The sequence below is a fragment of the Physeter macrocephalus genome, chromosome 19, assembly GCF_002837175.3.
Source record: "Physeter macrocephalus isolate SW-GA chromosome 19, ASM283717v5, whole genome shotgun sequence".
Lineage (NCBI taxonomy): Eukaryota > Metazoa > Chordata > Mammalia > Artiodactyla > Physeteridae > Physeter > Physeter macrocephalus.
This window is the reverse complement of record NC_041232.1, coordinates 62,281,857-62,303,637: the sequence shown is the minus strand read 5'-3', so window position 1 is coordinate 62,303,637 and position 21,781 is coordinate 62,281,857. Positions and strand designations below refer to the sequence as shown.

Below are 21,781 nucleotides of genomic sequence, written 5' to 3'. Positions count from 1 at the left end.
TGTGTGTGTGTGTGTGTGTGTGTGTGTGTAATTTTCTTTCCTGAGCGTGTTATTCTTGGAGAAAGAGTGCCCTGGCTTGGGCGATGGGAGGGATGGAAGGGAGGGGATGGAGGGCCTGGGTGCGAAGGTGGGGGCTGGACATGTCATCCCTTCTGGAACACTGCTGTCTGCGGGCTCTCCAGGCATGGGGATCTTAGGGTCACCAGGGAAGCTTCCAGAGTGTAGGCAGGTGGGGGCACTTCTTCCCAAAGAGTCAATAAAACAGCAAACCACAGCCCCCCTTCCCCTGCTACCTCCTGCCAGGAAAAACAGCCCCGAGCTCTGTGGTTACATCTGTTCCTCCAGGAATGGGACAAAGACTCCAAACCATGCCATGGTGAGAAGTCGCTGCTGGACAGACCAGCCTTCAAGTCCAGGGTCACCCAGGCCTGTTGCCCCCTCCTCACTGCCAGGTCCACTTTGTGCTTTCTAGCCCCTCATGGTCATGACGCCGGTTATCAGATTTCCCCTGCCCATCCAATGACAAGATGAGGAAAGAGAAGCCCAGAGAGGAGGTGGGGCCTCCCAGAGTCACACAGCTGTGGTTCCTGACCCCCAGGCCCAAGCAAACCAGCTCCAAAAGCATGAGAAGCAGGACATTTAGCACAGGGATGGTGCTCTCCACCCCTCAGAGGGCTCGGGTGAGACACTGATCGCCTACACCCCATCCAATGGGTTCCAATGGGTTCCAACTCCTCTATTTAAGAAGGTGGGGATAAGTTTAAGGAATTGTGGGAATTTTTCCTGAAAAACATTTTAAAACATTTTTGTCTTTATAGGAATAAGCCCTTGGCAAGCAAGAAAACTTGCGTGAAAGAACAAATTTCCTGAGGTTTTAATGATTTGGGCTTTTAATAGTGGATGGGGCATTTCATTCACGAACAGTCTTTTCAGGTGAGAAGGTTCCTGTGAGGGTCAGAACCCTGCTACCATTAGGGTAGCTTCGTGGGAATTAGAAAAAGGTGTCATTTCCTCGATACATCTACTTCCATCTATCAAACCAGTGTCGTAATATACTGATTTTGTCAGAAGACAGCATTTAACGCCATCTGCCAGAAATGATAGCTATCACAAATCCATAATGTCTATGAAGTGAATGGTGCCCCTGTGTTGCCGGTTGTATTATCTATTATCTTCCTGTGTTATCGATTATGTTATCTATCGCTGTATAACAAATTACTCTGAAACTGAGTAACTTAAAACAAGAATAAATATTTACTATTTCCCGGTGACTATGAGTCAGGAATTCCGAAGCAGCTTTGCTAAGTGGTTCTGATTCAGTGTCTTTCATGAAGCTGCAGTCAGGATGTCAGCAGGGGTGCTGTCCTCTGAATGCCTGACGGGGACCGAATGACCCACTCTCCTGGTGGCTCACTCACACAGCTGGTGACTTGGACCTGCTCGGTCCCTTGCCACGTGGACCTCGCCATAGAACTGTCCTGATGACATGGCAGCTGGCTTCCCCAGAGTGAGTGAACCCAGAGAGAGCCATGTGTTGTCACTTTTTGTTACTTTAGCCATTCTGATAGGTGTGTAGTGATATCTTATTCCTCTTCGGTGGATATTGCTGCATCTTCATCACAGTTGTTATGTCTATTTAGAGAATGAATGCACGGCCTGCGGGGTCTCTGGCCCTTTTTAAGAAGGCAGGAAAGCAGCAAGGCCTTTGCTCTGGGAAACCTCTTGAATACCTTCCCCGGGCGAGATTGCTGGGGGAAGGCTAAGGCCCTCCACCACCCACAGAGGAGCAGGGAGGAGGGGGGCAGAGCACCCAGCACCCTGACACCCCACCGGGTCCCTGGTCCCTCCAGGCCACTTGGGGCACATATTGTGGGCCTGGCACTTCTCCCTTCTCCCCTTCCACTGCCTCTGCCTTCTCAGGGCAGAAACATCCCGAAGATAAGTATGTGGGGATCCCCAAAGCTCTTGCCACTGGGCCGTGGGTCTTCCAGACTTTGTTTTCCTTTTTCTTTTCTCCCCACTGTAATTGCAGCTGGGTAAGGGCCAGGCCTTTGCTAGGATTTATCCATGGGCCACAGCCAAGCTTTGCCCCGAGTAGCGGGGCCGTCAGTGCCCTGGCATAAAACTTGAGGTGGCTTGTTGTCCAGGTTGAATCTGTTGACCTGGGTTGTGAATTCTGCTCCCTGAAGGGAGGGGGGGGCCTGCTGTCCTCTGCACCCCCCTCCCCGACCGCTGGCGGCTATGACCGGCCACACTTCGTGTTTTATGTATAGATAATGCTGAGGTGTCTTAGAAGAGGCTTCTCCCCATAGAGATATGTTTCCCTAAGAGTAACAGAATACAGACATGATAAATTAGCTAACAATGAGCTTGAATTTAATATTGAATATAAATATTTATAGGTCAAATGGCTCACAGATATACACATATAGGAGGTGAGTATTTTCTAAAAAATCAAGAATTGCAAATGAAGGGAAACCTCATCAGCTAAGATGAAGCCAGAAATAGTCAGAAAGCAGAACACCTGCCATAAGGCCCCCATTCCCTTGCTGAAAATGGGCCACGAAATCGGATTGAAGATTCCTAGAAGCTGTATCTGTTTGCTAGGGCTGCTATAACAAAGTACCACAGACTGGAGCTTAAACAGCAGAGATTTATTTTCTCACAGTTCTAGAGGCTGGAAGTCCAAGATCAGGGTGTCGGCAGGGTCGGTTTCCTCTGAGGCCTCTCTCTTCGACTTGTAGTTGGCTGTCTTCCACCCTGTGTCCTCACGTGGTCTTCCCTCTGTGTGTCTGTGCCCTGCTCTCCTCTTGTAAGGGTACCGGTCATACTGGATGAGAGCCCTCTCATAGGACCCCGTTTTAACCTTAATTCCCCTTTTAAAGAGCCTACCTTGAAATCCAGTAACACTCTGACATACTGGGGGGTTAAGACTGCCACATATGAAGTCGGGCTGGGGAACAACTCAGCTACTGTTAGTAGCCCCCTCCGTTAGTACAGGCCGCATCAATAGCCAAAAGTAGCAAAATCTGAATCTGTTAGAGGAGTCAGAGGATTTGTGAAATAAACCAAAGCATTCTCCCAGAGGGAGCCCTGAGCCATGAGAGAAAATTCCTCCTTTGGCGCTTGACCCACAGACGTTGCGTGAGTCCGTAGCGGCCACCATCCCCGTAGCATACAGAGCAATGGAGTTTCACATGGCTGTCCGTCCCCGCGTTCAGGAATTGCACATTCCCAAAGTGGAACTCAGTGAAATCGTGCCTGCGAGAAGATTCCACAGCCTTTGCTAAAAGGCAGACGCCAGCTGCCCAATGACACGCCCAACTCCAGGGGCCTCTGGGGTCCCGGGAAGAGCCCAGTGGTTCACCGAGAAGCCCCAGCTTTTGAGCGGGGCTCTGAATGCCAGGTGAGATTGGGAAAAGCTGAGGAAGAGGGGCCGGGTTTCTAGCAGAGGGGGAGGGAGGGGAGCCCCAAGCAAACGCAGGGGGGGAGGTGGGCAAGCACGCCCACCGGCCTGGCCTCCCTGGGCCAGGGTCCCAGAGCCGGCGTCCCCTCCTGGGGCCATGTCCTCTAACCCGGTGTCTCCCTGTGTGTGTCCCCGCAGGGCTCTGGCTGAGAACATGGCCAATGGTATCGACGAGCTGATCGGCATCCCCTTCCCCAACCACAGCAGCGAGGTCCTGTGCGGCCTGAACGAGCAGCGGCACGACGGGCTGCTCTGCGACGTGCTCCTGGTGGTGCAGGAGCAGGAGTACCGCACCCACCGCTCCGTCCTGGCCGCCTGCAGCAAGTACTTCAAGAAGCTCTTCACAGCCGGCACCTTAGCCAGCCAGCCCTACGTCTACGAGATCGACTTTGTCCAGCCCGAGGCGCTGGCCGCCATCCTGGAGTTCGCCTACACCTCCACGCTCACCATCACGGCCTCCAACGTCAAGCACATCCTCAACGCCGCCAGGATGCTGGAGATCCAGTGCATCGTGAACGTGTGCCTGGAGATCATGGAGCCCGGGGGGGACGGGGGGGAGGAGGATGACAAAGAGGACGACGACGACGACGAAGATGACGACGAGGAGGAGGACGAAGAGGAGGAGGAGGAGGAGGAGGAGGAGGAGGAGGAGGAGGACGATGACACGGAGGATTTTGCTGATCAGGAAAACTTGCCTGACCCCCAGGACATCAACTGCCACCAAAGCCCTTCCAAGACGGACCACCTCTCGGAGAAGGCCTATTCGGACGCACCCAGGGACTTCCCCGATTCCTTCCGGGCCGGCAGCCCCGGCCACCTGGGCGTGATCCGGGACTTCTCCATTGAATCTCTGCTGAGGGAGAACCTGTACCCCAAAGCCAACATCCCCGACAGGAGACCCTCCTTATCTCCATTCGCCCCGGACTTCTTTCCACACCTCTGGTCAGGGGACTTCGGTGCCTTCGCCCAGCTGCCCGAGCAGCCCATGGACAGTGGGCCCCTAGACCTGGTCATCAAGAACCGCAAGATCAAGGAGGAGGAGAAGGAGGAGCTGCCCCCACCTCCACCGCCGCCCTTCCCCAGCGACTTCTTCAAGGACATGTTCCCAGACCTCCCCGGGGGGCCGCTGGGCCCCATCAAGGCAGAGAATGACTACGGTGCCTATCTCAACTTCCTGAGCGCCACCCACCTAGGGGGCCTCTTCCCGCCCTGGCCGCTGGTGGAGGAGCGTAAGCTGAAGCCCAAGGCCTCTCAGCAGTGCCCCATCTGCCACAAAGTCATCATGGGGGCCGGGAAGCTGCCACGGCACATGAGGACCCACACCGGGGAGAAGCCATACATGTGCAACATCTGCGAGGTCCGCTTCACCAGGTGCGAACGGAGGCCTGTGGGTGTGAGGGGCAGGGCGGGGAGGGCCGGGGGCCACGGGGATGGAGAGATACCCAGGTCAGGGGAGGTCCAGCTGGATCCTAGATGTACAGCAAGCTCATCGCCAGAACAGGTGCTAGGCATTAGCTGGTGCAGTGATTTTCAGATATTTTCTTATATACGCTATTAGGTAGAAGGCCAAGATGCAAAAGAGGTAAGAGCGGAGCTGTTCTGGTTAAGGCAGAAGTGGGGAGGGGGGATCTCAGCACCCGCTGTAGATCCAGGAAAGCCGGTTTGAAGCTCCCCAATGGAGTGCAGCCCCTCCTTTATTTTATTTGGAGCCTGGACAGCATGCCAGGGCCTGTCTTGAATGGATTACATATACTACCGCTCCTGGAAGTCAGGGAGGGCCATGGCCTTTGTCCACAGGTAGGTGACCTGTCTCCCAGTGGCTAGTCAGCCACTCGTAAGCCCAGCTGGGAAATGGCGGAGCTGGGACTTGAGCCCCAGGGAGACCCCTGTAGGCCCTTTCAGTCCCATTTTGGGTCAGACCTAAAGGGTGGGCCTCCTTTTACGTCCTCCCCCTTGACTGTCCATGTTGGGAAGAGGGTTAACTTTATGCTGTTATAAAAGTTGAACTTTGAAATCAATACATGATAAGCCTTTCATCTTTCCCGGACTCCATCCCATTCAGCACGCGTGTGTTGTGTACCCTCTCTGCACAGCAACTTTTGTGGTCCAAACTGACTGGTGGGATGATGTGGGGTCCGATTTGTCCAGTGCTAGGTTTTGATGGGCCTCATTTGGGGGAGATACGGTCTGTTGGTGCCGACGGTGGTCACTGATGTGAGGCTGACCTTCCCAGCCATGTCCACGTTGCGGAAGGTTCTGGTGAGTGCCCTGCATCAGGGCTTGGTCATTTCAGCGTGTCGGATGTGGTTACCTGCCCTGGGACTGTGACTTCCTAGACCAGGTCCTTTCCCCACATTGCCACTGTCCCCATCAGAGAACCCGCCTTGAGAAACCCACACTGGTGCTGCTGTCACCCCATATCCCCCTAGCAGTTCATCTTTGGGAATTGCTGGGGGCTCATTCTTTTGATTTGCCCCAGTGGGCCCAAAGCTTTGGTTTTTGAGGAGAGAGTGCAATGTTTTGCATCAGGTTGATTATCAAATCAGGGGCAGTGCTTCTGGGGGAAAAACAAGATGAGTTCTGCTAAGTAACGAGACTCACTCTCTTTGGCGGCTTGAAAACTCTATTTGAGGTTGCCAGAGAGGGTACAGGAATATGTTCAGCTGACAGTTGTGAAAACAGCTCTGCGGGCTCTTCCGGTGACTGCTTCGAAGGACAACGCTGATTGTTTCCAAGGTGGCCTTGGGTCCCCTCACAGCTGCTTCTGTGAAGGAAACCCCAGCAGAATCTCCCAGCTGCTCCGAGCTGACAGTGAAGGGAGAATTTCCAGGTGCAGAGGGGCAGGGCCCCCCATACCCCGGGTGTGTCCCCTTCCACCCAGCAGTGCTGACCTCAGGTGCTTGCTTCTCTTATCGCTGCAGAGCAGCTGGTCCCAAAGTCCCCAAGATTCACCCCCTCTCATGTGCCCCCCACTAATGGCCCTGCCACTCTTATGTCACCTCCACCTCCCACCCTCCTCTTCTCCTGAATTCACCTTAGATCCACGGAACACCCGTAAAGCCTTGACAAAAGCACAGGGATAACGGAAGATAAACCAGAGCCCAGTCCAAATTCAAGCACAGTTCATGCATCTGGAGCCAGTGTCTCTCTGCAGCCCCCTGGGAATGACTTCAAGACGTGGACACTCTTCACAGGCCTGATCCAGAAAAGCCAGCCCCTGAGACCTGCCGTCTGGGCTCCACCTCCTTTGCTTGTCCCCTGCGCAGATGGCTGACACCTGGGGACACCCCACCCTCCAGGGGAGACCCTGGTCTGTGGCCTCAAGGGGATGTGCGGCATCTCAGCGTACCTCAGAGCGAGACTACCCTGCCCCCCACCAAGTCGCCATCTCCCTTCCGTTCCCCACTTCCCTTTCCCACACTCCGCTTTCTGTGAGGGCCATGCCGGTCTCTGTCCCTGCCTTCCCTAGGGAAAGTCTTAAACTCAGTCAGTCAAGACAGACTTCTCACCCTCTTGACACCAGAACATCCTCTGCGTGGGCCTCCTGGTCTGGGCCTCTATGCTGTGTTGTATAGGAGGGTCGCATTCCAGAACCCTCCCTCGCAGCACATTCCTGCTGATCACTCAGGGTGGCCTCTGTGCCTGCCGCTCACCACCCCTCCAGGCCAGATCAGCCCCCGGCCCTGCCCTCCCTGCGGTCTAGTCTTGCTCAGCAGAACGACAGCCATCTGGGCGCCCAGGCCCGTCTCCAGCCGACGCAGCTTCGTTCCCGCCTCCATCCACATCTCCCCTCGCTCGGTTCCCACTGGGCACTGGCCCTCCTGAGAAAGATCAGAGAAGCTCTGGGGTCCCCCCTCCCAGCAGCAGAGATACCGGGAGTGGGGAGAGGTTGGAGGAGAGTTTCTTGGCCTCCTCCCCTGGGGACTTTATTTCTCACTGTGGGCTGTGGCTGTCCCTCATCGACACCCCTCCCCATCACATTCTTTGGAATCGCTGGTTCCTGGCTTCCCTCCTGTCGCCTCCTTGGAGCTGCCTGCAGGATTCTTTTCAGCCTTCAAAGAGCCTCAACCCTGGCCTGTCCAGGTCCGGGTGGCCTGTAACTCTCTATATAGCCAGGTCCCCTCGCAGCCTTTCCACGGGGGACCCCCTTTGAGGCTGACTTCCTGCAGCCACCATCCGTAACACTGCCCTCCTTGCTCAGCTGGAGGCTCTTCAGCAGCCACTTAGAGCAGCAGCTGCTGCCTCTCTGACTCAGAATTCCCAGACTCCCTTGCAATGCAAAGCCACTACCTGGGACTGGACCCCCCACGAGGCTGAGGGACCCCGACCTGCTGCCCTCACGTCCTCCTCGTGGACACTATTTTCCTTTCTGGAGCCCGAGTCTTAGCTTAATTACAGCTGAGCTTCTGCTCTCCAGTCAGGCCTCCTTTCCTCTCTTCCTGGTGTTGGTCCCAATTCCCCTCCCTCCTGGGGGACGTCGGAGCGACCCACCCTCCCCCTGCACGGTGGCCCAGGCTCTGAGTTACGGCCTCCGATGCCAGCTCCCAGCACGTCCACGCCCCGTGGGAACGACATTCCTCATGACTTCAGCGGCACAACATGGCGGAGGGGCCTTGGGTGTCCTTCCAACAGAGCCCCTTCTGCCCCTGAGGCCCCACTTAGTGCTCTCATTCTGCAGCCCCACCATCATGTGTCTATTCCTTGGTGTCGGGAATCTCACCTCCGAGCCAGCTCTAGGTTTCAGCCAGTCCCACAGTTTTCCCACCACTGATTTTTCCAGCTACGAGACACCCCTGGAGCCCCAGGAAAGGCCTCAAAGGCTTCAACCAGACTGTGTATCTCTGGCCCCATGCTGTCCCCTCCGAGCTCTGGCCATCCCATGATCACCTGGACTCCAAGTTCCTCTGTCTGTGCCCGAGTCTATGTGTCCACTCCCCTAGCCTGGTCCAAGGTCACCATTTTCTTCCTGAGGACGGCTGCAGCCTGTGCTAGCTGCAGAGACAGCTCCTGGTGAAACTGGTCCTGTGGCTCTGACTTGGGAGAGAAAAACAGTTCCAGGACTTAGGGCAGAGGCAGCCTGGACCAAGATTCCCCCAGACCCTCCTCGTCAGGAGTCCTTTACTTCTATTCCCAGAAAGTCTGGAAGCCTGGGCCAAAGGTCAGGACTACAGGGTTAGCGGGCCAGAGGTGGCCCCTAGGACGGGCCTTGAAGAACGGGGAGCCCGTGGGCCAGGGAGGACAAGAAGGTATTCATCCTCTCCGCGTGCAGAGGGACGCTGCTGCCCTTGGTGGGGCTCTTCCGTGCCCACCCACCTCGCAGGGCCCTCCCCCTCCTCGTTGCCGCAACCCCTGTCATCACCACCAACTAGGCCTGGCCTGGGCCTGTGAAGGCCTCAGAAGACTCTTAATTGCTCCTGTCCTGCCACACGGGTCCTTGAGTACAGGCCGCCCGTCGGGGGAGCCCCTAGAGCGCATGCTTGGGCAGTCTTTCCTCCTGGACCCCCTGCATCTCATCCGCAGCCTGGCTCTCACGGGTGCTCCAGTCAGGTCTGGCGGACACGTGGTGAAGTCAGGAAATTGCCACACTTGAGAAGAGACCAGCTCCTGAGACAACAGTGGTCCCATAGAGGAGAAGGTCGGGCAACCCAAGCTCTGTACCCCGAGAAATCAATCTCTGATGAGCCACGATTTCCCCAGTCTCCACTGAATCCCCTACCGACATCCCATAAAGGCTGCAGCTTTTAGCCCCCAACCCCTGCCCCCCCAGTGCACGCCAAATGCTGATCGCTCCATAGCACCCCACAGCTCTCTCTCCAGACAAGGCCAGGAGCCTGGCAGCTGATGCTTTTTTTGTTCCCCCTGTATTTTTTTCTTAGTTCTCCCACTCCTGGCAGCTCTGGGGACCTTATTAAGATAATGTAATGTCATTAGCAGTGGCAGCAGGAAGATAATTTGTCTCAGACCATCAGGTTACCAAGAAGTCTGGGTGGATGGTGTTGGGAAAGCGTTATCCTCACTTGGGAGCCTCCACCGAGGCCCAGGACCCGGGGCCCTTTCCTTTCACTCAGGGGAATGAGATCACCAGGACTAGCTCATCTTTCTTGACGATGAGCTCTCCGAGCTGGAAGGGGGAATGCCAATCAAGGCTTGCATGCATGTGACCTGGCATGGGTCCCAAGTGCAGAGTAAAGGGATGAGATGGCAGACAAGGGGACAGGGCGAGGGAGGAGCACGTCAGATTTGGACTGGGGGGTTCTGAGAAGTGGCCCCACAACCAGCAGGTCGCGGCCCTGACCACCCACTGTACAGTGAGGAGCACCGGGCAGAACTCCAAAGCATCTGATGGGTTCTTATCCGAGCAGGTTCCAGTACCATCCGGGCCACATGCCGGACGAGTGCGGAGAGAGCGGGGCCGGCACGTGGGGACACAAAGCGCGGTGTCTCCTGGGGGCTGCAGCCCCTTGCAAAGGGCACTGCAGGGGTGATCAGGAACCCCAGCTTGAGGGCTTGCATCTGCCTCTAACTAGCCGTGTGACTTTGGCCAAGTCTCCTCCCCTCTCTGGGCCTCGGTTTCCCCATGTGTAACACGAGGGGGTCGGAGCAGGTGCTCCCTAAGTTCACGCCCAGATTTATGACCTCATATATTGCCCAAGATCAGGGAAGCTCTGGACACATTACAGCGCCTCTCTTTGCCTCCTCTTCCTCACGAGAATGACGGAAGGGCCAATTCCACGGGCTTTACTGAAGCCCTTATAACCAACCGCCTGCACAGTTAGGTCCTGACCCGAGCTCACGATTAGTACTGACAGGAGCGTCCCTGAGCCTGGGTTCCCTTTTTGCAGCCGCCGGGAGCCGGTGCTCATTGTCCATGAATTTGCTGCCTCCTGCATCATCCTGCTGTCTAGGCACCTGACAAGACAGGGCCCCAGGAGCCAGGGACAGGGCGGTGGCTCCGCAGGCACGAGGGGCAGCTAAGGGAAACAGCACACGTGATGGCCCTGCCCTGGGAATAGCATGCATGGGAAATAAAGGCAGCAAAGACAGCCTCTGAACAGGTGTTCCCATCTGCCGGCAGCACCTGTGTGGTTGGATTGGGGCCACAGAGCACAGACAGGGAGACTGGGCCCCCAGAGCTCGGGATTCGCTGGGAGGGCAATGCTGATACGTATGGGGCCTTTAGGGGGCAGGAGAGGATGATGCCGACACATCGTCCTCTGTTGCCCCCTCCCTGCCCCTCAAGTGACCTGCCTCAGGCCGCCGTGTTCAAGTCCTCTGGAAGGTCAGGGCAAAGGATGAGACCTGGGTGGACAGAGAAGGGTTTATGAAAGACTGCACTTGAGTTTGACCACTGAAGGATCGGGGGGATTGGGAGTGGTAGACATTTCAGGCAGGGCAGTTTGCAAGGGTAAACTCAGAGAGGAAAGATGTGGATGCGGGGAAGAGGAGGGCTCGTGGCTGGGAAGGAAGAGCACACGTGCTGGCATCTACGCTTGGACATCTGGCGGGAACCTGAGGGATGGAGCATGGTGTCCAAACACAGGATACGCACAGAAGGGGAAGAAGCCTGGGCTTACCAGCATCCATCCCATAATATGGCAGGCTCTGAGCCGGCGGGGCTGGTGGTCCAGCTCACGGCAACAGCGATTCAAAGACGCAAAGCTGACCAGAGCGTGGCCTGCTAGGGGAACAGTGTGTCCATGCGGTGCGTGGGTGCAGTTCTGTGGGGAGGGACGGGGGCTGGCAAAGCATCTGGGGTGATTATTTTTTCCGGCTTTATTGAGATATATTTGACATATAACACTGTATAAGTTTAAGGTGTACAACGGTGATGATTTGATATGTACATATATTGTGAAACGATCACCACAATCACATTAGTTAACACACCCATCACCTCACTTAGTTACCTTTTTTGTGTGTGTGTGGTGAGAACATTTAAGATCTACTCTCTTAGTAACTTTCAAATATCTAATACAGTATTGTTCACTATAGTCACCAAGGGCCCCCAGATCTTATCCCTTTATAACTGCTTCGAAGGCATGAGCTTGTAAGGAGACTTCAAAGCCATGCTAAGGGGTGAGTTAGCACATAGGCCTTTGGACAGGGTTAGGGGGCTTGGAAGATTTTAAGGGGGACCACCGGACCCCCAGTCCTGAAGGAAAGTGACCAAGAGCTCAGCTGCTGAGAGTCAGACTGGAACATTCCAACTCACTCACGATGCCTCTGCCAGCAGATCAGATGCGTAAAGGAGCCAGGGTAGAAGAGCAGTAATATATGAAGCCAGCCAGCCAGAAAGAGATTCAGTATTAGCCCGTTACCCAGATGCAAACACTCGCAGAACACCAGAGGTCAAAATGGTGCGGCACAGCCTCCCATTTTAGAGGTCAGGAAACTGAGGCCCAGGGCAGCAAAGGACCTGGTCCGGTTCTTAGAGTGTGCCGAGCCCGGGCCCGGCTCTGCCAATGCACATGCGCATTACATCTACATGGAAAGGTCATTACAGAAATAAGGAGGCCGTGCGACCTTAAGAAAGCCATTCCCTCCCTAGGAATGGGCTGGGTTAGATCAGTATTTTCAAGGTCCTGGGAAGCATACCGCTAGCGATCCAGGTTACTGGGCCCACTGATTCAGACGCGCTCTCAGTAAACTAAATGCTCTCTAAATTTTTTCCAGGACTAACTTATGAGGTTTGTCCACCCTCCTCCCCCGCTGCTCCCATGAAAAGTCTCCACTGGGGACAGTGGCTCCTGCCCAGGCTGAGCTGCTCCCACAGCTTGGCCCAGTCTTCTGACCCCAGAGACGGAAGGCTGGCTGCAGATGCCCTGGTGTGATTGTTCGGGCTGCACTTTCTGAGGCAGCCCCTACAGGCTTCAGGCTGGGAACACTCAGTATGAAAATCCTCAGAAGAGCTTGCAAACAAACCATGCCCAGATAGCCCTCCATGCCCCTCTGCCCCTCACCGGCTGGTGCCTTTGGGAAAGCTGTTTGACTCCTCTGAGCCCCCAGCGATTCCTCAGTCCAAGTGAAGAAAGTAATCCAGGTGTGTTGAATCGAGCTCATGCAAACCCAGATTCCTCGTCAATAGGAACTGATGTCTAGCCCTGGGTTCGACTCTGCATGGAGAGGTTAAATAACTCGCCTAAAGGTCACCCAGCAAGTTAGTGGGGGGTCTGAAGCTGGAGCAGGGGCTCCCACACCGCTAATGGGGGTCCCTTTCCTGCACTGTACCTTGCCTGTGAATAATGACTTTCCAGGGTCATTGAAATGGTGTACTTGCCTGCTCACAGCAGGTGCTCAATGAGAGGAAGTTACAATCACCTTCTCAGCACGTCTCCCACACTTGGGCCAGTCGCCTCTGAAGTGTGATTTACTTTAGATGCCCTAACAAAAAGCTCAGGAGAAGCAGTGCATATTTAAAGAGGCCCTTGACATTTGAAGATTCACCATTTGCATTGTCCATTATTTGAGGGTGTCAGTACTATTAAATATATGTAATAGTAATTAAAAAAAAATCTCCCTTATAAGGTTGTAGTGAGGATTGAATGAGATGACGTATTTAAAGCCCCACTGGTGACTCTCAGCTGACCCTCCACTAGGCCCTGGTGAGGATGAGTCAGTCCCTCAGCCAGTGAGTGAGCCTAGCCAACCACCTAGCATCGGTGTTTCATCAGAGCCTGAGCGAAGGTGTGGAGTCCCGAGACGCATTCTCCAGGACCGTATAGCGCCGCTCTGGAGCTACAAAGAGCACTCTGCACCCCACCCCTACATTTTTACACAGGTCACAGTACAGTGCTGAGGAAAGAGGCCTATAGGCTGCTCTAGCCCCAGCTCTGCCATTACCCTCGCGGTGACCTGAGGGACTTCACCTCCCTGGTCCTAACCCTAACCCTCCCTGGGCCTCAGTTTGCCCACCAGCCAACTGAAGGATTAACCTAGGCCAGTGGTTCTCAGAGCGCCAGCTGCAGCAACATCCGGCAACATATTCAAAATGCAAACTCTCTGCTCTCTCCTCCGCAGACCTACTGACTCAGGCAGTCTGGGAGGGAGGCCCGGCACTCTGTTTCATCAAACCCTGATAATGGCTCATCAAGTTTCAGATCCACTAGCCAGGATGCTCAAAAATCCAATCACCTGGACGAAATGTGGGTTACAAAGAGCACAAGAGCAGCATGCTGGTGGCAGAAGGGCACATGAGATGTCACAGCGGGGTACTTACTGTGCAGCCTGGGGGCAGCTGGTGGGCTGTGGGAAGGGCAGGGACGGGGATGGCCGGGTGTCTGGTGTGTGAAGGATACCAACTCTCCCTTCCTCCTCCTCCCTGCCCACCCCACTCTCCACCCCCACCCCCCACGTGCCCTCCAGCCTTGCCAGGGAGCACAGGTGGGAGAAACGGATCCGTCCTTTTGGTCCTTCTCCCCTGGTTCCTGCCAGTGTACTCATGAATGTCCTTTTCTCTCCTGCCCCGCCCCTGGGGAACTAGCCGGAAAATGAGAGCCAGTGAGACCTCTAGTGGCCAGGGGACACCAGGAGACCGGACCTGCTCCTGCTGTCCTGGGGTTATGCCGAGTGTGGTTTAAATCTGGCCATTTTAGGGCGGAGGCCTGGGCTCCACATCTGCTCCAACCTCAAAGCCGAGCCAAAAATTACAGGCAGACGCTCCACCCAAGCCACACCTGGCAGGGAGGAGGTGGGAGGCTGGACACAGCTTCCTGGCCTGCCTGGCCTGGTCAAGGAAGGCTGCAGAAGGATCCTGAGAGTTCTCGAAGCTCACCTGCCTCCACTTCTGCATGGCTGAAAGGCTCCTTTAGCTGGTTTATGCAGCATTCAGTCTTTACGAAAACAGCCTCGAGATGTCCGTTTTCCTTTCAAGACCACCCGGAGGTGTGTTGAATCTAGCTCAACACAAACCCCAATTTCTCTCCGTCAGCTCTGGACAACAGGAACTGACGTCTTGTGCTAGGTTCGGCTCAGGGCAGAGAGGTTAAGTAACTCACCTAAGGTCACCCATCACGTTAGCAGTGGGTTTGCAGCGGGAGCAGAGGCTCCCACACCCGCTGATGGGAGCCGCAGCCCCACGTCGTATCTTACCTCTGAATAATACTGCTTAAACCCTGAAAAGCTCTGCCCTAGCTTAGGCTGCATTCTTGTTGCACCTGGCTCTTTTGTAAACCCTGGAATCGTCTGCAGACAAAGAGGAGAGCCGAGGGCTGGGGCTAAGAGACCATAGTGCAGGAGGCTTGAACAAGGTGTGCCTGATCCCTGTAGCCTCCCAGATTAGCGCTGAGGACTGACAGGTCTCAACACCCCGGGGGCCGGCATGGGACCAGGGTGAACCTCGAGGAAAGACCCTGTCGCCTGGAGAGAGTGGAGCTGAAGGTGTAATCCGGTATGAGAAGTGGCTGCCCCACTGGCGGACTCATGACAGATTGCTGACTGTCGGGGCCTATGTCCCCAGCAAGTCTATCTTCCAGTCTATGAGACGGGCCCTGACAGAGCGGGCACTTCATTCTTCTGAGCTTATGCGTATAACAGGTGTTCTGGAATGACAGCAGCCTCTCTGGACCCAGCTCCGGATCCACTCTCCAGTCCAGGGGAGGAGCCACACCTGTTTGGGGTGGCGCAGGAGCTGCAGGTAAATTCTAGCAGGGGTCCCATTCCTGAGGGTTGACACCACAGCAGTCGGAAGCCTTAGCAGGTTCTGGAGGAAGGGGAGCAGAGAGTGAAGGAGTGGCTCCTGGGGTTCTGGGCAGGGACTGACTCTGGCTCTGCCTTGCAGGCAGGACAAGCTGAAGATCCACATGAGGAAGCACACGGGGGAGCGGCCCTACCTGTGCATCCACTGCAACGCCAAGTTCGTGCACAACTACGACCTCAAGAACCACATGCGCATCCACACGGGCGTGCGGCCCTACCAGTGCGAGTTCTGCTACAAGAGCTTCACGCGCTCCGACCACCTGCACCGCCACATCAAGCGCCAGAGCTGCCGCATGGCCCGGCCCCGGCGTGGCCGCAAGCCCGCCGCCTGGAGGGCCGCCGGCCTGCTCTTTGGGCCCGGCGGCCCGGCCCCGGAGAAGGCGGCCTTCGTGATGCCCCCCGCGCTGGGTGACGTGGGCGGCCACCTGGGCGGGGCCGCCGTGTGCCTCCCGGGCCCCAGCCCCGCCAAGCACTTCCTGGCGGCGCCCAAGGGCGCGCTGAGCCTGCAGGAGCTGGAGCGGCAGTTCGAGGAGACGCAGATGAAGCTGTTCGGGCGCGCGCAGCTCGAGGCCGAGCGGAACGCGGGCGGCCTCTTGGCCTTCGCGCTGGCCGAGAACGTGGCCGCCGCGCGTCCCTACTTCCCGCTGCCCGACCCGTGGGCCGCGGGCCTGGCCGGCCTCCCCGGGCTCGCCGGCCTCAACCACGTGGCCTCCATGTCCGAAGCCAACAACTAGGCTGATCCTCGTCAACCCCAGTCCTGCTTCCCTGTCCCCTCCCAGGCCCACCTGCCCCATCCGATGGGTCTGAACTTTTCATTTCAAAAGGAAAAAGGAAAAAAATAGCAGCCGCAGTGGTATTTTCTGGGCCCCCTGAGGCAGCTGCCTCCCCTTTGCTGGTGTCCGAGATGGGCATCTCCTCCCAAAAGGCCTGGCCTCTCTCTGGCTATCTCTCTGCTCTCACACAGAAACTCACAGGGGCCCATGCCAAAGAGGAGGCCCCAGGCCAGGTGTCCAGAAGCACTTTGGAGCTGTGTGGGGCTAGACGGAGGGAGGTGTCTTGGCCAGAGGCAGACCGGATGGAGCAGGGATGAAGGTAGGGTCCTGAGATACACATCCTGAGCCCCACCACTCGAAGGCAGAGTCCCTGCTGACCCTGTTCCGATGGGTCATTTTTCCCATCTCCACTGGTCCTGGGATCCTTAGGGGAAGTGCCCTATTGGCAGGGAGGCCTCCCGGCGTCGGGAGGGGGTCTCCTGGAGTCCGGGCCCATTTTTCCCTCCCTGTCCTGTGACCGCGGACAGGTCAGCCGTCTGTACCCCAGTTTCACCCTGCTGTGAAAGGGGGCTGGTAATTTTGTTTCCCCCTCCCATCCACCCACCGACACACTCATACATGCCCATCCCTCCAGAGAGAAGCCCTGAGAGAGCAGGAGCTTTGCAGTCTTAACGTCCCTGGTGACACTGTTTCACTGGGCTTAGTTTTATCACGTCCACCTCTACGTTGGCCCAGGTGAGAAATGTGGCCAAACTAGACAGGGTAACAGAGGAAGAGGGCTGGGGTGGGCTTGTCCACAGCCCCCGGGCAGCTTTGGGGAACTCTAAATCCTACCCTCCCCTCTGGGCAGGCCACTGTGAACATCCGGGGGCTACCATCTCGCATTGTCCCCACCTCTGCGCGGTCCCTCCAATGCCATAAGGAGTCTTTCAGGACTCCGAGGGCCAACGCAGAGGGAATGGGGGCCTCCTCTTAACACCTGGCAGCTGCCCCTCTCCACCTGATTCCCGGAAACAGACAAAATGCCCAGTTACCCAGGTGTATGTTTGCTTTTCAGTTGGGGGCTTCTCAGGACTTTGGCACTGCTGTGTTTGAACACCCTCAACCCCTCCATGGTCCCCCAGGGAGGAAGCCAGCTGTCCGGTGTGGGAAGTCAGAGGCTTGGCTCCAATATGGGCTTGGAGGGGTCTGTGAGTGAGGGCTGTCCACACATTCTCCCTGGCTCTCTGGTTTGTAGCCGGTCCTGAGAAGGAAGACAGCTCTGCTGGCCCAGTGCCTTCCTGACCTTCTCTCCCCTTTCCTGCCCTTCCCTCCCTTTTCTTGCCGAGTTTGCTTCTGTTTCTCAGTAGCCCAGAGAAGGGAGGAGAGTTCTCCTGTGCAGATGACCCAGGGCTGGTGTCCCCAATCCAGGAGCTGTGGGCACAGAGACTTCGGCTCTTCCTATTGCCTTGGCTTCTTCCTGAGCAAACACAAAAAAACAAAAAGGCCAGAGAAGACCACAGACTCTGTCACTCTCCCAGCTCCCCCCGCGAAGAGACCCGTGACTCCACACACCACCCGCTGCCCTTTCAGCCAGAGGGAACTGTTGCTGACACCCTCTTGTCCTCAGAGGTCATCTGCTGAGCAGCCGCCTCTCCCACTCCTGTCTCCATTTCTGACCCTCGCTTCTGGGACCCACCAGCCAACATGCCTGTGTCCCCCCCCTCAGCCAAGGGAGTGGCGCTGACCCAAACTTTAAGAGAAAATGAGGAAAAACGAACAAATTAGAAACCAGTGGTGTTGGGGCTTTTGTTTTTATTTTGTAAAAGTAATGACTTCTCATAAACTCAATTTTTCAGACGACTGGTTAGTTCTTTTTGTTTTCTCTTGGCTGCAGTTTGGAGTTGTACACTGTAAAATATCCAAAGATGTCGAGTACTGTATGATCAAGAACTTGAAGCAAATGGGTCGTGGAGGTAGGGATGGTAGTGTTTTGTTTCCCTTTTTTTGTGGGGGGGGTGGGGGGGACATTTCAGTTTCCCTGTCTGTGGGAGAACTTTGGAATTTTTTTCTATTTATAACTTTTTTTAATGTGATTGCTTTATGTAAAATGACACTCAACAAGGTTTGCCTTAGTGATTCAAGGGACAATCTTCCATAACTTTGGTCGCACGCTGCATCCCGCCGAGAAGAACTCTCAGCTAATTTTCTGGCCTATTTATTAAACAGTATTAATTGACTTGATTAAATGATATTGAGAGGTGCACTTCTGTGAGAGGTGACAGCCACAAGACTATCTGTAGACATTGGTGGCTTAAGAGGTTGACAATTGGGTGTCACAAACTTATAAAAATGTTGAAGATGCCTTTATAGAAAACACAAATCTTTGACCCTTATTTAATAATGTGAGGGACAGCGTTTTAAGTAAAAGAAAGCCACCCTTACTCAATTCCCTGGTTCAGGTTGATTCCCTTTCGCATTGTCACTGCAGGTGACAGTGGGTGGTTGGGTGGTGGCGAGAGGTCAGACCGTCAGTGGTCCCCTGCATTTTGTGAGGCTCTGCTTTTTTTTTTTTTTTTTTTTTTTTTTGCGGTACGCGGGCCTCTCACCGCTGTGGCCTCTCCCGTTGCGGGGCACAGGCTCCGGACGCGCAGGCTCAGCGGCCACGGCTCACGGGCCCAGCCGCTCCGCGGCATGTGGGATCTTCCCGGACCGCACAGACTTCCTGGTTGTCAGAGCAGAAGTGAGAAGGCAGAATTAAAGGAGCCAAAATTAGAGTGAGTGTGTGTGTGTGTGTGTGTGTGTTTACATGTGCAGGTACAGCCTGTTGTGTGTGAGCAAGGGAGAGTCGAAGGGTTGCTGACCGTTTAACACATCAGTCCTACCAGTTCCCTGGCTTGGCTTCCAGAACAGCCTCTGGCTGGCCTTGCTCCCATCTTGGCCTTCTTCCTTTTATTCCTTGGCACTGGAGTTGGACTTCTCTTCCTTGTTCACCTGATCCTCTCTCCCAAACAGAATGCTAGGCCCTGAAGGAGGTAAGAAAATATATTGCTGTCATTGAATGGCGTCCCCTCTACTCAGAACCTAGAGCACAGACTCTCTGAGTAAAATTGGTCTTTGCACTGCGTTTTCTGTATAACCAAGGGTTAAGCCCAAGCCACTTTTCTGTGATCAGATCCCCTTTCTTGCCACGGTAAGCATTCTTAGAAACCCGATGCAGCATTTCTCAGTCCAGGCAAAAGAACAAATCTGGGTTTCAAGTCTGGACTCCAAGCTGTGTGTCCTCAGGCTAATCGCTTCCCTGTCTTGGTCCTCACTTGCCTCATTCTAATAGCAAAGGAGACTGAGTTTCTCGAAGAAACTCAGGAACTTAGAGCCTCTCCAAGTTTTCTACCCAACTTAAACACCCCTCAGCCAAGGGAGCCAGCCCTCTGGGGGACTAGGAACTGAATTCTAAAGAAATAGCCTGAAGCAACCTTCCCGGAGTGTGATACTCCTCTGAAATCTCAGGTAGTGGCTTTGAAATTCATGCTTCTACATTCTATTACATGATAGATATGCATTTGTCTTACTATAGCATCTTGAACATTACTTGCCTTTTCCGCAGGATCTTCTAGAAAAGTCAGTGTCCCTTGGCTACCCTGCAGCTTGGAGAGGCCCGAGCTCACGGTTGACTCAGGGCTTGAGGGGATGGCCCAGTGCAAGGAATACGAGGCCAGCTACCTGTCAGGGTTCCCTTCGGCACATGTATTCTAGCATCATTGGGTCCTCATCCTGGGGCTCGGTGTCTACTGAGGACCAGAGGTGAACATGGGGAAGAGGTAGGGAAGTGGGCCCGCTGGGCCCTGACCTCTGGGGGCTCCTGAGCTTCTCATATGAGTCAAGTCGCCCCTAGTCCTGGCCAGGCAGGTGTTTCACAGAGTCACGCGGGACACGGTCTGCTCCTCAGACCCCAACGTTGGCGTGCTGATAGCAAAGGGAACTTCGGTAGAGGGGGAGGGACAGGAAGGAGGAGGACAGGCCAGAGAAGCAGGTGCATCTTACTCTGGAGGAGAAAGCTTAAGATACATTAGAACAGGCCTTGGAACGTCTAAAGATCTGTCAGAGAGAGGAAGGATCTTACCAAAAGTTTGGCCAACTCAACCCAGTAGGAGAGAGATTCCAGGAGACAGCTGGGTGTCCAAAGGAAGGAAGATGATTTCCTAACAAGTGGAGTTGTCCTAAAGGGAAATGAGGTCCCTCGTGAGGGAGTGAGCTCTCCATCATTGGAAGGGTTTAATATCGCCTTTCAAGAATGAGGAGATTCCTGCATGGAAGGAGGGCTTTCTAGATGACCCGTCCCTTGGGTCTCTTCCATCTGATTTGTGAAAAGGAGACTATATTATATATCTTCATATGACCATGGAAGAAGGACTGTACCAGGGGACTGGGGGACAAGTGAAAAAGATGATTTGGGACACCTTCACAAAACCCAGCTTGGTGGCTTATGGCTGCCTGCTGCCCGCCCAGCCCCCCCACCCGATGACCTACAGCAACTTGGGGCCAGAGAAACAGGACTCTGTGTAGAAAAGGCCCTGATTTATTTTGAAACCCTGGAGATGTGACAGGAGATCAGTAATGAACCCACAGGAAGTAAGACGTCTCTCGTCTCAGGCCTCTTCACCTGACCCCAGGACCTGCACTTCCCGAGGGGGGCAAAGGTCTCCACTTGCAGTCCCGCAGAGGTCCCTGCCCTGTTCTGGCACACCTCTCGGCAGACCCCAACCTCCTGTCCCAGGAACCTCCCCAGCCCTTCCTGCCTGAGGCTTCTCGGAGCATTTCCAGAAACAGGCACGGCTGGGTTTCCCCTTGTGTGCGGTTTCCCTTCTGAGAGCCGGGTGGAGTGAGGGCTTCTGAAGGGAAAGTGAGAGCAGGACAGGGAGGCCTCCTCGGCCAGTTCCCCTCATCTGAAAAGTCTGTCACTCAGGAGCAGGGAGTCAGAAGTTCCTGCAGGAGGGAAATGCAACCTGCATGCAGAGGTCAGAGGCCCCTAGAGACCAGGGACAGATTCTGGAATCAAGGATGTTTGTAACCAGGTGCCCTACCTCCCAACCCCTCCAGTGCTTCCCCTCCCCTTCTCCTAACGCCTCTCCCCCCCACCACTGCCCTTCAGGATGTGGACGCCCTCTCTCCCCTCTGCCTTCCCCTCTGTCCAAACCCTGATAGGAGCCACCAGGGGCGAACACGACTCACAGGCTCCCTCTCCCGGCCTCTGCAGCCCTTGCTCCTTGCTCAAGGTGGAAAGAAAGTCCCCAGCAAAGCGATGTCAGGCCCCAGGCAGCAAACAAGGGTGGCTGATTTGGACAGAGGGCCTTGAAATCAGACCGGTGGGCAGGTACCAGCCGGCCCCAACCTCCCAGCCCGCCCTCCTCTCCCCTCCCTGCTTCGGGCACCAGAGGGGAAGGGGATGTGGGAAACAAGCAAACAGCTTCTTTCCTCCTTGCAGGTTTGAAGAACTGAGGATTGAGTCAAATGCACATTTCCAGCTATTGATGGGGAGAGAATTCCCTGGGGAGGCCCTGCTCATTTTTCCCTCCTCGTTACACCCTGGGCAGGGGCGGCTGTGACCTTAAGGGGCAGCCCCACAGGGCCAAACCAAAAAACATGGGCCCAGAAATAGCCTAATAAATGAGGACAAGACATCTCAAATCTGGACAGTTCCGGAAAACCTCAAAACTGATCACTTTATCTGCACCAGACACACACACACACACACACACACACACACACACACACACACACAGTCATCAGACTAATGACACACAGGCTGATGTCATCCCTCCTTGTAATAATAGGAGACCGAGCAGTGCACCAATAAGACCCAGCGAAG

General features: G+C 55.2%; 1 protein-coding gene and 1 long non-coding RNA gene across 12 annotated transcripts in view; one reads left to right on the top strand and one right to left on the bottom strand.

The window, feature by feature from the left end:
• Nucleotides 1–17,908, top strand: part of ZBTB7C (zinc finger and BTB domain containing 7C) — a 380,670-nt gene extending 362,762 nt beyond the window's left edge. For 4 of the 9 annotated variants that reach the window (XM_055080252.1, XM_007112166.4, XM_055080253.1 and 1 more), the window contains 3 exons: nt 3,222–3,406; nt 3,605–4,837; nt 15,243–17,908. In XM_055080252.1, coding sequence (XP_054936227.1) covers nt 3,312–3,406; nt 3,605–4,837; nt 15,243–15,894 — 1,980 coding nt within the window. In that variant the 5' untranslated portion in view covers nt 3,222–3,311 and the 3' untranslated portion in view covers nt 15,895–17,908. Of the gene's footprint in view, nt 1–818; nt 934–3,221; nt 3,407–3,604; nt 4,838–15,242 lie in introns of all 9 variants that reach the window. The other 5 variants (XM_028479916.2, XM_028479917.1, XM_055080256.1 and 2 more) reach the window with 2 other exon arrangements.
• LOC114484339 (uncharacterized) lies at nt 4,866–13,740 on the bottom strand. Of its 3 annotated transcripts, none has more exons than XR_008615880.1 (4): nt 13,683–13,740; nt 10,711–10,765; nt 8,354–8,496; nt 4,866–6,230 (listed from the first exon to the last, which is right to left on the bottom strand). It is a non-coding gene; the product is annotated as an uncharacterized lncRNA (long non-coding RNA). The 3 variants fall into 3 exon arrangements; XR_008615881.1 differs by lacking the exon at nt 13,683–13,740 and adding an exon at nt 12,427–12,605; XR_003677099.1 differs by lacking the exon at nt 10,711–10,765 and having other exon boundaries at nt 8,354–8,500; nt 13,683–13,710.
• Nucleotides 17,909–21,781: the final 3,873 nt, after the last annotated feature.